This window comes from Nerophis lumbriciformis, linkage group LG09 (assembly GCF_033978685.3).
Source record: "Nerophis lumbriciformis linkage group LG09, RoL_Nlum_v2.1, whole genome shotgun sequence".
NCBI lineage: Eukaryota > Metazoa > Chordata > Actinopteri > Syngnathiformes > Syngnathidae > Nerophis > Nerophis lumbriciformis.
The window spans coordinates 51105279-51123107 of NC_084556.2; the positions used below are offsets into that span (position 1 = coordinate 51105279).

General features: G+C 34.8%; 1 protein-coding gene across 1 annotated transcript in view; it reads left to right on the plus strand.

Moving 5' to 3' along the window:
- arr3a (arrestin 3a, retinal (X-arrestin)) overlaps nucleotides 1–17829 on the plus strand; it is a 54699-nt gene that overhangs the window by 4320 nt on the left and 32550 nt on the right. Inside the window, exon 3 of the mRNA XM_061962933.2 lies at nucleotides 14083–14174. Within this exon, the coding sequence (XP_061818917.1) occupies nucleotides 14083–14174 (92 nt within the window). The remainder of the gene's footprint in view (nucleotides 1–14082; nucleotides 14175–17829) is intronic.

Consider the following 17829-nt stretch of genomic DNA (forward strand, 5'->3'; position numbering starts at 1 on the left):
ATATATATATACACATTTATATATATATATATATATATATATATATATATATATATATATATATATATATATATATATATATATATATACACACATATATATATATACAGTATATAATTCATATTTATTTATTTTGCCGTTTTTGTTTACATGTTAAAGGTGTTTTAATGAATATACATGCATGTTTAACACATATAGATTCCTTTCTTTCATGAAGACAAGAATATAAGTTGGTGAATTACCTGATTCTGATGACTTGCATTGATTGTAATCAGACAGTAGTGATGATAACGTCCACGTTTTCAAATGGAGGTGAAAAAAAGTTCCTCCTTTCTGTCTAATACCACATGAAAGTGGTTGGTTTTTGGCATCTTATTTGTCCAGCTTCCATATTCGTTTTTTATACACTTTACAAGAAATACATTGGCGGCAAACTCCGTAGCTTGCTAGCTTGTTTGCGCTGGCTTTCGGAGACTCTTGTTTTGAAAGCGCAGGCGCGATGGAGCGGCACTTTTATTGTGAAGACAGGAACTGTGCAGTCAGTCTTTAGGCTTTTGAGGGGATGTACGGTTGAAATAAAAAAGGGTCTTTTTTCCTTCACACTTTTGATTGATTGATTGGAACTTTTATTAGTAGATTGCACAGTACAGTACATATTCCGTACAATTGACCACTAAATGGTAACACCCCAATAAGTTTATCAACTTGTTTAAGTCAGGTCATGTGACCGCCTGGCTCTGTTTGATTGGTCCAACGTCACCAGTGACTGCATCTGATTGGTGGAACGGAGTGAACGTCACCAGTGACTGTATTTGTTGAAACGCAGGCACTATGAAGGTCTGTCTGACAGACCAAAACAAACAAGGCGTGCATTAACAGATCGATAAAAATTAGTAGCGAGTAGCGAGCTGAATGTAGATAAAAGTAGCGGAGTAAAAGTAGCGTTTCTTCTCTATTAATATACTCAAGTAAAAGTAAAAGTATGTTGCATTAAAACTACTCTTAGAAGTACAATTTATCCCAAAAGTTACTCAAGTAGATGTAACGGAGTAAATGTAGCGCGTTACTACCCACCTCTGCACGTGTTGCTGGCATCAAATTCTAAAGTTAATGATTATTTGCAAAAAAAAAAAAAAAAAAGTTTATCAGTTTGAACATCAAATATGTTGTCTTTGTAGCATATTCAACTGAATATGGGTTGAAAATGATTTGCAAATCATTGTATTCCGTTTATATTAAGACATTATACTGCAACATAATACTACAACATTGTACTACAACATGATACTATAACATGTCACTACAACATAACACTACAACATAAAACTCCAACAATATACTACAACACAATACTATAACATGATGCTACAACATAATACTATAACATGATACTACAACATAATACTATAACATGATACTACAACATAATACTACAACATAATACGAGAACATGAAAACATTATCTTAGAACATTGTACATTGTACTAGGTCAGTGGTTCTCAACCTTTTTTCAGTGATGTACCCCCTGTGAAATTTTTTTTTCAATTCAAGTACCCCCTAATCAGAGCAAAGCATATTTGGTTGAAAAAAAGAGATAAAGAAGTAAAATACAGCACTTTGTCATCAGTTTCTGATTTATTAAATTGTATAACAGTGCAAAAATATTGCTCATTTGTAGTGGTCTTTCTTGAACTATTTGGAAAAAAAAGATAGGTTTTTATTTATATTTATAAAGGATTTTTGAATTGTTGCTATTTTTAGAATATTTAAAAAAAATCTCACGTACCCGTTGGCATACCTTCAAGTACCCCCAGGGGTACGCGTACCCCCATTTGAGAACCACTGTACTAGATCATGACTAAAGAACATTATATCCAAACATTATACTCCATAATACTACAACAGTGTACGAAGACATTATTTTCGACGCACAACACAGCGCTGATTGTAACTATCCATCCATCCATCCATTTTTTACCGCTTGTCCCTATATCATTTTGTACAAAAATAGATATAGTATTTACAGTATTATCAGAACTTTATTCAGAAACACTTCAGTTTGTCAAAGCATTAATTAAAACAACAACACAATGACCCTTCCCCCATCACTACAATATGAAGTATAAAAGATAAAACATTGAATACTAAGAGTATGTGAACTACTCCTACCTTGTTTACTTCCCTGATGACCTCCTTAAAGTTTTGTCATCCATCAGAAATATCAAACAGCTAAAATACGCCAAACATGTCAAAGACTTTGAGACACTTGTGATTTGGGGCTAAATAAATAAACATTGATTGAAAGTGGACCGACAAATGCTTTAAAATGTAATATCAGAAATTATCGGTATCGTTTTTTTTATTATTGGTATCGTTTTTTATTTTATTTTTTTTATTTATTTATTAAATCAACATAAAATACACAAGATACACTTACAAGTAGTGCACCAACCCAAAAAACCTCCCTCCCCCGTTTACACTCATTCACACAAAAGGGTTGCTTCTTTCTGTTATTAATATTCTGGTTCCTACATTATATATCAATATATATCAATACAGTCTGCAAGGGATACAGTCCGTAAGCACACATGATTGTGCGTGCTGCTGCTCCACTAATAGTACTAACCTTTAACAGTTAATTTTACTCATTTTCATTCATTACTAGTTTCTATGTAACTGTTTTTATATTGTTTTACTTTCTTTTTATTCAAGAATTTTTTTATTTTTTTATTTATCTTATTTTATTTTATACATTTAAAAAAAAAAAAGACCTTATCTTCACCATACCTGGTTGTCCAAATTAGGCATAATAATGTGTTAATTCCACGACTGTATATATCGGTATCGGTTGATATCGGTATCGGTAATTAAAGAGTTGGACAATATCGGATATCGGCAAAAAGCCATTATCGGACATCCCTAATTGAAAGTGTTTTGCGTTTTACCCAAGATGCATTGTAATGGATTTAAATGGGTGTTATTTTGAATTATGTGCCGTGCTTTAACATTTTTATGATGTCCACACAGTTCAGTGGGTAGATTGTGTGTTTTTGTACCATAAATATGAGCTTTCTGTGTTGGTTTTGGAATATTTTGGACCAAGGCTGGGAAAGGTAATCCGAATTGGTATCTATATATTGCTTCTAAGCACTAAACTTACATGACAACTTTACACTTTAACAATGCACACTGCCGCATTAAAATAAACATAAAATAAACGTTTTTGCATCGAGGGCCACACCTCGACAAATCGAACGATGCAGGGGCCTTTTTGGTAGTTTTCACCTTCAAAAATCAGTACAACATAAGCCTTTTTTATTTTATTTTTTCAAAAAACGAGAAAGTGCAATTTCATGAGAAAGTTTATGTGACTGCTGAAGAGCCGAAGTTGAACTAGAATGCTAACAGCTAGCACGCTGGCCAGTTAGCGTCAAGAAACGAAATAATATGAACAAAATGAGCTGAAAAAGATGCTAACAGATACTAAGGTAACATGCTGACAATAGTATGCTTACAGTTAGCATTAGTAAAATCCCAACATATATGACACTGAGGTGTACACCTGCTAAAGGGGTCTAGCATGCTAATGTTACCATGCTAAAATGCTAGCTGTGACATGTGTCAAGTACCATAATATATAACTCTGGGCTGTGTACCTGAAACAATTGTTACCATTAGCATGCATCAAGTACTAAAATAGGACTGAAGTGTATATCTACAAAATTAGCTAAAAAAATAAATAAAAAGCTAGGATAGCCCTTTGAGCTGTTGTGATTAAGAGCTACATAAATAAACTTTGATTGATTGAGAGCATAATAGCGTTAGCATGCTAACAGGTATCATTTGTCAAGTAACAAAATATTTGACGCTGAGGCGTATACCTGCAAAATTAGCATGCTAATGTTAGACTGCTAATGATTGTGATTAGAAAATTAGCTAAGGGGCGGGACTTTGGATTTAGGTTGCAAAGGGGTGGAAAGCTTCCGATACATTTCCGGAAACTTTCCGGAAATTTACCACGGGAAGTTAAGCTCGGGAAGTTTGGAAATTTTGGACCATTTTTTGATTATTCAAAGTTGGACACCGTCCATCTTATTCTGTAGAATAAGACGAGAAGCTTGTAAAAGACTAATGCAATGCCACACACAGATAGAAATAGTCAGCTAAACAATTGGAGTAGTCTTTAAAAATATTTTACTGATGGACAAATGAATAGAAATAGGCTAGATGAGTGGTTCTTAACCTTGTTGGAGGTACCGAACCACAGCAGTTTCATATGTGCATTCACAAAACCCTTCTTTAGTCAAAAATAGTATGTATATATTATTAATGTTGTAAATACACATCTTTATATATCTAGAAAGGCTGGTCCTAAAGCGGTAGGCATTTTTTTGGAAGTCTCAAGAAGGTAACAAATACAAGAATGTGTGTGGGTGTGTTCTTGTATTTCTACCCTTCTAGAGACATCAACAAGGAAAAGTAGCTTCCATATAAGGAGGTGTGAACAAGTTAGGACGTAAATCATGGTCCCAATACGGAAAACCATTGCATCTAATAGAGAATGTCTCATTTGCACCCCCGGTGGTGAAATCTATCAAAATTAGGGTGGTCCCAAAAAGGAAGGATTTTTCAAATTGACTGTGTGTCGGTTTTAAAAGTACTCCTCCTGTGGTCAACATATGAAATAACAAGTGTGTGTAAAAATTTGAAGTGCTGCCCCTCTGGCCAACATATGTAATAACAAGTGTGTGTAAGAAATTGAAATGCGCCCCCTTTGGCCAAAATTAATTAAAAATAAATAAATAAATATTTATATAAAGACATACTGTAATAACTTGAAGTAAATAATGAAGATTAAAAACCAATTACAAAAAAAAATTTAAAATATAAAAAAATTAACTTAAAGCAGTCTTTTTTTCCTATAAAATTGGGAACAATTTCTCATATTCTTTCTGTTTCTGTAATATTGCGATATTTTCTCATAAAGTTATCACTTTTTTATGTAAAACGATTACTTTTTAATGCAAAATGGTGACATTTGTCATAGGAAAATCGGACTTTTATCACAATATTGCCAATTTTTTTCCCTTGTTCTTGTGAAACAGTGACATTTTTTGAGTAACATTGTGACTTTTGTCATCATTTTGCCAAGTTAAATCCCGATTATTATTAAAATATTGCCAAAAATATTTAAGTTTTCCTATAAAATTGTGACTTTTGTCGAAGTAAAATTACGACTCTTTTCTTAAAATTGCCAAAATGTAAAGTTTTTCTTGTAAAATTGCGACTGTCTTTGAGTAAAATTCCAACTTTTACCATAATATTGCACAAATGTTCAGCTTTTCTTGTAAAATTTTGACTTGCGTTGAGTAAAATTCCGACTTTTATTATAATACTGCCAACATTCAAAGTTTTTCTTGTGAAATTGTGACCTTTTTCACAACAAGCTCTACTAAAATAGGACTGAAGTGTATATCTACAAAATTAGCTAAAAAAATAAATAAAAAGCTAAGATAGCCCTTTGAGCTGTTGTGATTAAGAGCTATATAAATAAACTTTGATTGATTGAGAGCATAATAGCGTTAGCATGCTAACAGGTATCATTTGTCAAGTAACAAAATATTTGACGCTGAGACGTATACCTGCAAAATTAGCATGCTAGTATTAGACTGCTAATGATTGTGCCGCGGGTGGTTAGAAAATTAGCTAAGGGGCGGGACTTTGGATTTAGGTTGCAAAGGGGTGGAAAGCTTCCGATACATTTCCGGAAACTTTCCGGAAATTTACCACGGGAAGTTAAGCTCGGGAAGTTTGGAAATTTTGGACCATTTTTTGATTATTCAAAGTTGGACACCGTCCATCTTATTCTGTAGAATAAGACGAGAAGCTTGTAAAAGACTAATGCAATGCCACACACAGATAGAAATAGTCAGCTAAACAATTGGAGTAGTCTTTAAAAATATTTTACTGATGGACAAATGAATAGAAATAGGCTAGATGAGTGGTTCTTAACCTTGTTGGAGGTACCGAACCACAGCAGTTTCATATGTGCATTCACAAAACCCTTCTTTAGTCAAAAATAGTATGTATATATTATTAATGTTGTAAATACACATCTTTATATATCTAGAAAGGCTGGTCCTAAAGCGGTAGGCATTTTTTTGGAAGTCTCAAGAAGGTAACAAATACAAGAATGTGTGTGTGTGTGTTCTTGTATTTCTACCCTTCTAGAGACATCAACAACGAAAAGTATCTTCCATATAAGGAGGTGTGAACAAGTTAGGACGTAAATCATGGTCCCAATACGGAAAACCATTGCATCTAATAGAGAATGTCTCATTTGCACCCCCGGTGGTGAAATCTATCAAAATTAGGGTGGTCCCAAAAAGGAAGGATTTTTCAAATTGACTGTGTGTCGGTTTTAAAAGTACTCCTCCTGTGGTCAACATATGAAATAACAAGTGTGTGTAAAAATTTGAAGTGCTGCCCCTCTGGCCAACATATGTAATAACAAGTGTGTGTAAGAAATTGAAATGCGCCCCCTTTGGCCAAAATTAATTAAAAATAAATAAATAAATATTTATATAAAGACATACTGTAATAACTTGAAGTAAATAATGAAGATTAAAAACCAATTACAAAAAAAAATTTAAAATATAAAAAATTAACTTAAAGCAGTCTTTTTTTCCTATAAAATTGGGAACAATTTCTCATATTCTTTCTGTTTCTGTAATATTGCGATATTTTCTCATAAAGTTATCACTTTTTTATGTAAAACGATTACTTTTTAATGCAAAATGGTGACATTTGTCATAGGAAAATCTGACTTTTATCACAATATTGCCAATTTTTTTTCGTTGTTCTTGTGAAACAGTGACATTTTTTGAGTAACATTGTGACTTTTGTCATCATTTTGCCAAGTTAAATCCCGATTATTATTAAAATATTGCCAAAAATATTTAAGTTTTCCTACAAAATTGTGACTTTTGTCGAAGTAAAATTACGACTCTTTTCTTAAAATTGCCAAAATGTAAAGTTTTTCTTGTAAAATTGCGACTGTCTTTGAGTAAAATTCCAACTTTTACCATAATATTGCACAAATGTTCAGCTTTTCTTGTAAAATTTTGACTTGCGTTGAGTAAAATTCCGACTTTTATTATAATACTGCCAACATTCAAAGTTTTTCTTGTGAAATTGTGACCTTTTTCACAACAAGCTCTACTAAAATAGGACTGAAGTGTATATCTACAAAATTAGCTAAATAAATAAATAAAAAGCTAAGATAGCCCTTTGAGCTGTTGTGATTAAGAGCTATATAAATAAACTTTGATTGATTGAGAGCATAATAGCGTTAGCATGCTAACAGGTATCATTTGTCAAGTAACAAAATATTTGACGCTGAGACGTATACCTGCAAAATTAGCATGCTAGTATTAGACTGCTAATGATTGTGCCGCGGGTGGTTAGAAAATTAGCTAAGGGGCGGGACTTTGGATTTAGGTTGCAAAGGGGTGGAAAGCTTCCGATACATTTTCGGAAACTTTCCGGAAATTTACCACGGGAAGTTAAGCTCGGGAAGTTTGGAAATTTTGGACCATTTTTTGATTATTCAAAGTTGGACACCGTCCATCTTATTAATTAGCTAAGGGGCGGGACTTTGGATTTAGGTTGCAAAGGGGTGGAAAGCTTCCAATACATTTCCGGAAACTTTCCGGAAATTTACCACGGGAAGTTAAGCTCGGGAAGTTTGGAAATTTTGGACCATTTTTTGATTATTCAAAGTTGGACACCGTCCATCTTATTAATTAGCTAAGGGGCGGGACTTTGGATTTAGGTTGCAAAGGGGTGGAAAGCTTCCGATACATTTCCGGAAACTTTCCGGAAATTTACCACGGGAAGTTAAGCTCGGGAAGTTTGGAAATTTTGGACCATTTTTTGATTATTCAAAGTTGGACACCGTCCATCTTATTAATTAGCTAAGGGGCGGGACTTTGGATTTAGGTTGCAAAGGGGTGGAAAGCTTCCGATACATTTCCGGAAACTTTCCGGAAATTTACCACGGGAAGTTAAGCTCGGGAAGTTTGGAAATTTTGGACCATTTTTTGATTATTCAAAGTTGGACACCGTCCATCTTATTCTGTAGAATAAGACGAGAAGCTTGTAAAAGACTAATGCAATGCCACACACAGATAGAAATAGTCAGCTAAACAATTGGAGTAGTCTTTAAAAATATTTTACTGATGGACAAATGAATAGAAATAGGCTAGGTGAGTGGTTCTTAACCTTGTTGGAGGTACCGAACCACAGCAGTTTCATATGTGCATTCACCGAACCCTTCTTTAGTCAAAAATAAAATGTGTTTTTTTTTTTTCAAATTCAAGACAGAGTTATATGCTTTTGGTAACACTTTAGTATGGGGAACATATTCTAAGTAACAAAGACTAAATTTAGAGTTATTTGGACACTAGGGGAACATATTCTAAGTAATGTTGCGTTTTGGACCAGTTGTTCCTCCCAGGGAATTCAAGTCACAATTCGCTCCCAAGTTCTTTCCGACACTTAAAGCTGAGTTGAAAAACCACCAGAGACAGAATAGGTATTTTGTTGTATATATTCTCAAAGCTTCGACAATATACATTTTAGATTGAGACCAGTCTAACCCTAGAACCTTCTATCCCGCACACCCAAAATGGTCTCTCTTCCCAACGCCAAAAACCTCTCTTCCCTTCCACCTCCCTAGCCATAACAAAAGCACAACGTCTCCCTAGCCATAATACATTCCAAAGAACTCAAGGTTAACACACAGAGTTTGCTTGCTGACAGAGCATGAAGAGAAGAAGTGGAAAAGACGAGCTGTTTTCAAATATGACAAAGAAATGGAAGAAGTACAACTTAAATTCGGATATATGTAAATATCTGCCTCCGACTTAATTTATATATATGCCGAATAAGGCATTAATAAGTATTTAATAATGACTAGTTAAGAGCCAATATGTTACTAATTTGCATGTTAACAAACAACTAATTAATGGTGAATATGTTCCCCATACTAAAGTGTTGCCATGTTTTTTTTACTGGTGCATAATAAAATGAAGCGTGCATGAACATCACCTTGTTCAAAGAACAAAACCAACATAGTGCATAAACTCACAACAAATTACACACCTGCAAATCAGTCAGCTGTTGCCGTATCCGTAATACGCCGATAGGGAGAAGTTTGTATTTCCGCGATGAGTCGGGTGCATACTTGCCAACCCTCCCGAAAATTCAGCGCCTCTCCCAAAAACCTCCCGGGACAAATATTCTCCCGAAAATCTCCCGATTTTCAGCCGGAGCTGGAAGCCACGCCCCCTCCAGCTCCATGCGGACCTGAGTGAGGACAGCCTTTTTTCATGACGGGAGGACAACAGGGTGACAAGAACTAAATCATCCAGACGAGAGATAAATTGTATTATTACGTTTATTTTACCTAAAAATAAATATATTTATTAATTAAAAAAAAACAAAAAAACCTAAATACATTTTTACTATATTTTGCTAAAAACACCAAAATTAATTGTGTTTTTATTTGTATTTTTTTGTGACTCCTTATTACATCCAGCCATAGAATTATACATTCAAATAAACATATTTGAAATAATTGATTTTAAATGATCATAATAATTCATTTAAAATGACCATATTTAATTATTAAAATAATTGCTTGTTTATCAACAACTTTAGCATTTTATTCATTACATTTTGAAACTCTCAGAAGCCAAGTTATGTTATATTCCTTAATATTTATTTATGCAAGTTTGAAGTATCAATTATCTAAACACAGTTTTGTTTGCATATTTTCAGGATGTAGATATCTATTAGAGATGCGCGGATAGGCAATTATTTCATCCGCAACCGCATCAGAAAGTCGTCAACCATCCGCCATCCACCCGATGTAACATTTGATCAGAACCGCACCCGCCCGCACCCGCCCGTTGTTATATATCTAATATAGACGATGCAAGGCATTAGTGAGGTTATAAAGCTTTTGCCTGTTAAAGAAAGGAGACTGATCCAATGCAGCACAGACATTCGCGTGCCACGCTGTCACGACCCAGACGCACACCAGTGCGCAATCATATGGGAGCCGCGCGGAGCGCACCTCCAAGCGCGTCTCGCTGCCGGCGACGGCCGGGTATGGGCCCGACGCTCCAGCGCCATCCATTTTCAGGGCTAGTTGATTCGGCAGGTGGGTTGTTACACACTCCTTAGCGGGTTCCGACGTCCATGGCCACCGTCCTGCTGTCTATATCAACCAGGGTGAGCCCCACCCCTTTCGTGAGCGCACTGCGCGCGGAGTGACCCCTGTTACGCGCCCCCGGCAACAGGGGTGGCGGGCAGGTAAGCTGCGCGGGCGGAGCGCGCGGAGCGACCCCTGTTACGTACGAGCCCCCGGCCACGGGGGTGGCGGGCAGGTAAGCTGCTTACCTGCTGCGCGTGACGCCGGCCGCGGCGAAGGCGGACAAGGCGGGGTGTCGGTGCGGTAGGCGCGGTGGTGACCCTGAACGTGCGTCGGGCCCTTCTCGCGGATCGCCTCAGCTACGGCTCCCGGTGGGGCCCTCTCGGGGGAAGGGGCCTCGGTCCCGGACCCCGGCGAGGCGTCCCTTCTCCGCTCCGTAAAAGTGTCCATCTCTTTTTCTTTTTTTTCTTCTGTTGTGGCATATGCTGCAGGTGCCTGCTCGTTTTTCGTATGTGGGTAACAACATTTAACTATGTATATATATTTCCCAATTGGTTTAACTGCCACCCGCCTGAATCTATTTAAAATCAAATTTTTTTTTATTTCAACCGCCCGACCCGACCCGACCCGACCCGCGGATAAAATCTAATTTTTTTAAATTTCATCCGCCCGATCCGCGGATAATCCGCGGACTCCGCGGTTGTGCCCGCAAACCGCGCATCTCTAATATATATATATATATATATATATATATATATATATATATATATATATATATGTGTGTATGAAATACTTGACTTGGTGAATTCTAGCTGTCAATATACTCCTCCCCTCTTAACCACGCCCCCAACCACGCCCTGCCCCGCCCCCGACCACGCCCCCACCCCCCACCTCCCGAAATCGGAGGTCTCAAGGTTGGCAAGTATGGTCGGGTGTGTCTTGACCTCCGCCGAACCCCTGAGGCCGACTCACCGAACCCCTAGGGTTCGATCGAACCCAGGTTAAGAACCACTGGGCTAGATGAATAAATGAACACTCAATCAGCATGCTAAATCAAACCATAACCTACATTCTTTGTATGACAACAGAATGGCTAGCGGAACAGAAGGCAGAGTTTTGATTTAGTATTTGCTAGTTGAACTTTACAGATCACAAAAAAAAGGTCAATTCCGATCGCTAACGTTGTTAGCATAAATGAATGGGATTTAACATAGAGAAAATTAGCATCACGGCTAACGGAGAAATATTTTCGGTTCATTATGAGACTGTGGTGGTACATGAACCTAGCTAGCTAGCTGATATTGGCCCCAAAATCATTTAACAAGTACAGGAACAGCTAGCTAGCTTGAGTGGAAGTCATACAGCAGGGGTGCTCATTACGTCGATCGCGAGCTACCGGTCGATCTCGGAGGGTGTGTCAGTCGATCACCAGCCAGCCATTAAAAAAATAGTCCTAAAAATGAGCGATCATAAATCTTCACTATGACGTCACTTTCGTCACTTGATTGACATTCACGGCACCCGAGGGTCTTCTGAGATGACGCTGGCTGCTGCCAGCTCATTAAAATTACCGACTGGAAGGCGAGAAACACTTTATTTCAACAGACTCTGGCGCCGTACCTGTCGTCAAAACTCCAAAGACCGACTGCACAGTTGCACAATAAAAGCTCTGCTTCATCCTGCCTGCGCTAACAAAATAAGAGTCTCAGAAAGCTGGCGTGCACAAGCTAGCAAGCTACGGAGTTTGCCGACAATGTATTTCTTGTAAAGTGTATACAAAGGAGTACGGAAGCTGGACAAATAAGATGCCAAAAACCAACCACTTTCATGTGGTATTGGACTGAAAGGAGGACTTTTTTTCTCCTCCATTCGAAAATGCGGACGTTATCAGCACCACTGTCTGATTCCAATCAATGCAAGTCATCAGAATCAGGTAATACACCAACTTATATTCTTGTCTTCATGAAAGAAAGGAATCTATATGTGTTAAACATGCTTGTATTATCTCTAAACACTTTTAACTTATTAACAATATTAACTATATGTGTTAAACATGCTTGTATTATCTTTAAACACCTTTAACTTGTTAACAATATTAACTATATGTGTTAAACATGCTTGTATTATCTTTAAACACCTTTAACTTGTTAACAATATTAACTATGTGTGTTAAACATGTTTGCATTATCACTAAACATCTTTAAGTTGTTAACAATATTAACTATATGTGTTAAACATGTTTGCATTATCTTTAAACACCTTTAACTTAACAATATTAACTATATGTGTTAAACATGCTTGTATTATCTTTAAACACCTTTAACTTGTTAACAATATTAACTATGTGTTAAACATTCTTGTATTATCATTAAACACCTTTAATTTATTAACAATATTAACTATATGTGTTAAACATGCTTGCATTATCACTAAACATCTTTAAGTTGTTAACAATATTAACTATATGTGTTAAACATGTTTGCATTATCACTAAACATCTTTAAGTTGTTAACAATATTAACTATATGTGTTAAACATGTTTGCATTATCTTTAAACACCTTTAACTTAACAATATTAACTATATGTGTTAAACATGCTTGTATTATCTTTAAACACCTTTAACTTGTTAACAATATTAACTATATGTGTTAAACATACTTGTATTATCATTAAACACCTTTAATGTATTAACAATATTAACTATATGTGTTAAACATGCTTGTATTATCTTTAAACACCTTTAACTTGTTAACAATATTAACTATATGTGTTAAACATGCTTGTATTATCTTTAAACACCTTTAACTTGTTAACAATATTAACTATGTGTTAAACATTCTTGTATTATCATTAAACACCTTTAATTTATTAACAATATTAACTATATGTGTTAAACATGCTTGCATTATCACTAAACATCTTTAAGTTGTTAACAATATTAACTATATGTGTTAAACATGTTTGCATTATCTTTAAACACCTTTAACTTAACAATATTAACTATATGTGTTAAACATGCTTGTATTATCTTTAAACACCTTTAACTTGTTAACAATATTAACTATATGTGTTAAACATACTTGTATTATCATTAAACACCTTTAATGTATTAACAATATTAACTATATGTGTTAAACATGCTTGTATTACCATTAAACACCTTTAACTTGTTAACAAAAACATATATTTCATAAATAAGTAAATATAAATTATATATATGAATGAGGTAGATCCCCACGACTTGATCAATTGAAAAGTAGCTCGCCTGCAGAAAAAGTGTGAGCACCCCTGTTATACAGTAACAAACAGTTACACCTCTATTAAACTTAAATACCATAGATCAAATATTTTTACCCCAGTAATATCATACCTGACTGGATGAAGTCCTTGGGCTCAAATACTAGTGTGGCCTCAATAGCCCTGCTGTAGTGTGTAGCATGCTGGGAATTATTATTATGTGATGGAAGAATGCCCTGCACATGTGATGGAGGAATGCACAGTGCAGGGTTGAAATTCAACTGAATTTGCATTAAATCAGGTTGTTTTAGCTAATAATCATGCTGCAAGATCTAGCATGTTGCATTCAATCTATATTCCCATTCATTCCCATGGAAAATTTCCAACTTTGAATATTCCCGGAATTTTGCAACCCAACTTTGGACACCCCAACACTAGAACATGTCGGTGACGTCACATCTGCTCAAAGACTCGTCTGGCTATTTCCAACAAGGACTCGGATGAGAGCCAAGCTTCTCCCGAGGCGACCTCACGTTAGCGCGGCTTATGGGATGATGATGGAAGACGAGGGATTAGATAGAACCTTCTGCTCTCGAGAAGCAAATCAACTTGGTGGTCTCTGCAGGGTGTTCAAGAAGACCAGCGGCAATGGGGGGCTCACGCTCTACCTGGGCAAGCGAGACTACGTGGACCACGTCACCAACGTGGACCAAGTTGGTGCGTCCCTTCCTGTTTGCGCGCGTGTGTGTGTGTGTGTGTGTGTGTGTGTTCTTGTACTTACCCTTCTTGAGACATCAACAAGGCAAAGTGCCTTCCATATGAACAAGTTAGGACCAAATTCATGGTCCCAATACGGAAAACCATTGCATCTAATAGAGAGCCAAATACTAGAGTCCGTGAACATTGCTCCAAAGTCAGGATTTACTTGTTGATATAATGTGCATACAAAAGTAAACATTGACAGGTGCAAAGGCAGCAATATGTGACAAAACAAGACGGCAGCTAATGAAGGACTTCCCTATTAATCCCCGAAAAAAACCCGGCAGGTGAACAGCTGATTTTACGACTTCCGGTGCTGACGTAAGACAACCCGCGTCCCATCTGTGAACATAGGATGAACAAATACACTACGGTACTAAGACTATAGTGGCCATTAACAGTTAGCTTCTACACAGCTGGGTTGCCCAAAGTGCGGCACAGGGGCCATCTGTGGTCCCTGACTTCTTTGTCATCGGCCTTAAGCACATTACAAAAAAACAAAAAATAAGGATCTCATTTGCACCCCCTGGTGGTGAAATCTGTCAAAATTAGGGTGGTCCCAAAAAAAGAGGGATTTTTCAAATTGACTGTGTGTCGGTTTTAAAAGTGCTCCCCCTCTGGTCAACATATGAAATAACATGTGTGTGTAAGAAATTGAAATGCGCCCCCTTTGGCCACAATTAATAATAAAAATAATAATAAATATGTATATAGAGACATACTGTAATAAATTGAAGTAAATAATGAAGATTAAAAACCAATTACAAACAAAAAAATAAAATAAAATACAAAATGAACTAATAGCAGTCTTTTTTTCTTTAAGAATTGGGAACAATTTCTCATATTCTTTCTGTGTTTGTAATATTGCGATATTTCCTCGAAAAATTATCACTTTTGTTTATGTGAAACGATTACTTTTTAATGCAAAATGGTGACATTTGTCATATAAAAATCTGAATTTTATCACAATATTGAATTTTTTTTTGTTGTTCTCGTAAAATAGTGACATTTTTGCCAATTAAAATTCCGATTATTACTATAACATTGCCAAAAACGTTCAAATTTTCTTATAAAATTGTGACTTTTGTCGAGAAAAATTACGACTCTTTTCTTAAAATTGCCAACACGTTGAGCTTTTCTTGTAAAATTGCGACTGTTATTGAGTAAAATTCCAACTTTTATCATAATATTGCACAAATGTTCAGGTTTTCTTGTAAAATTTTGACTTGCGTTGAGTAAAATTACGACTTTTGTTTTTAAAACCGCCAAAATTCTAAGTTTTTCTTGTGAAATTGTGACCTTTTTTTTGTGAAATTCAAACTCATTTTTCACCACAAGCTTTTTATAATTGCATAGTATGTATATATTATTAATGTTGTAAATACACATCTTTATATATCCATAAATCATGGTCCCAATACGGAAAACCATTGCATCTAATAGAGAATCTGTCAAAATTAGGGTGGTCCCAAAAAAAGAGGGATTTTTCAAATTGACTGTGTGTCGGTTTTAAAAGTGCTCCCCCTCTGGTCAACATATGAAATAACATGTGTGTGTAAGAAATTGAAATGCGCCCCCTTTGGCCACAATTAATAATAAAAACAATAATAAATATGTATATAGAGACATACTGTAATAAATTGAAGTAAATAATGAAGATTAAAAACCAATTACAAACAAAAAAATAAAATAAAATACAAAATGAACTAATAGCAGTCTTTTTTTCTTTAAAAATTGGGAACAATTTCTCATATTCTTTCTGTGTTTGTAATATTGCGATATTTCCTCGAAAAATTATCACTTTTGTTTATGTGAAACGATTACTTTTTAATGCAAAATGGTGACATTTGTCATATAAAAATCTGAATTTTATCACAATATTGAATTTTTTGTTGTTGTTCTCGTAAAATAGTGACATTTTTGCCAATTAAAATTCCGATTATTACTATAACATTGCCAAAAACGTTCAAATTTTCTTATAAAATTGTGACTTTTGTCGAGAAAAATTACGACTCTTTTCTTAAAATTGCCAACACGTTAAGCTTTTCTTGTAAAATTGCGACTGTTATTGAGTAAAATTCCAACTTTTATCATAATATTGCACAAATGTTCAGGTTTTCTTGTAAAATTTTGACTTGCGTTGAGTAAAATTACGACTTTTGTTTTTAAAACCGCCAAAATTCTAAGTTTTTCTTGTGAAATTGTGACCTTTTTTTTGTGAAATTCAAACTCATTTTTCACCACAAGCTTTTTATAATTGCATAGTATGTATATATTATTAATGTTGTAAATACACATCTTTATATATCCATAAATCATGGTCCCAATACGGAAAACCATTGCATCTAATAGAGAATCTGTCAAAATTAGGGTGGTCCCAAAAAAGAGGGATTTTTCAAATTGACTGGGTGTCGGTTTTAAAAGTGCTTCCCCTCTGGTCAACATATGAAATAACATGTGTGTGTAAGAAATTGAAATGCGCCCCCTTTGGCCACAATTAATAATAAAAATAATAATAAATATGTATATAGAGACATACTGTAATAAATTGAAGTAAATAATGAAGATTAAAAACCAATTACAAACAAAAAAATAAAATAAAATACAAAATGAACTAATAGCAGTCTTTTTTTCTTTAAAAATTGGGAACAATTTCTCATATTCTTTCTGTGTTTGTAATATTGCGATATTTCCTCGAAAAATTATCACTTTTGTTTATGTGAAACGATTACTTTTTAATGCAAAATGGTGACATTTGTCATATAAAAATCTGAATTTTATCACAATATTGAATTTTTTTTTGTTGTTCTCGTAAAATAGTGACATTTTTGCCAATTAAAATTACGATTATTACTATAACATTGCCAAAAACGTTCAAATTTTCTTATAAAATTGTGACTTTTGTCGAGAAAAATTACGAATCTTTTCTTAAAATTGCCAACACGTTAAGCTTTTCTTGTAAAATTGCGACTGTTATTGAGTAAAATTCCAACTTTTATCATAATATTGCACAAATGTTCAGGTTTTCTTGTAAAATTTTGACTTGCGTTGAGTAAAATTACGACTTTTGTTTTTAAAACCGCCAAAATTCTAAGTTTTTCTTGTGAAATTGTGACCTTTTTTTGTGAAATTCAAACTCATTTTTCACCACAAGCTTTTTATAATTGCATAGTATGTATATATTATTAATGTTGTAAATACACATCTTTATATATCCATAAATCATGGTCCCAATACGGAAAACCATTGCATCTAATAGAGAATCTGTCAAAATTAGGGTGGTCCCAAAAAAGAGGGATTTTTCAAATTGACTGTGTGTCGGTTTTAAAAGTGCTCCCCCTCTGGTCAACATATGAAATAACATGTGTGTGTAAGAAATTGAAATGCGCCCCCTTTGGCCACAATTAATAATAAAAAATAAATATGTATATAGAGACATACTGTAATAACTTGAAGTAAGTAATGAAGATCATTTATTTATAAGATTAAAAACCAATTACAAACAATAAAATAAAATACAAAATTAACTAAAAGCAGTCTTTTCTTCTTTTAAAATTGGGAACAAATTCTCATATTCTTTCTGTTTCTGTAATATTGCGATATTTCCTCAAAA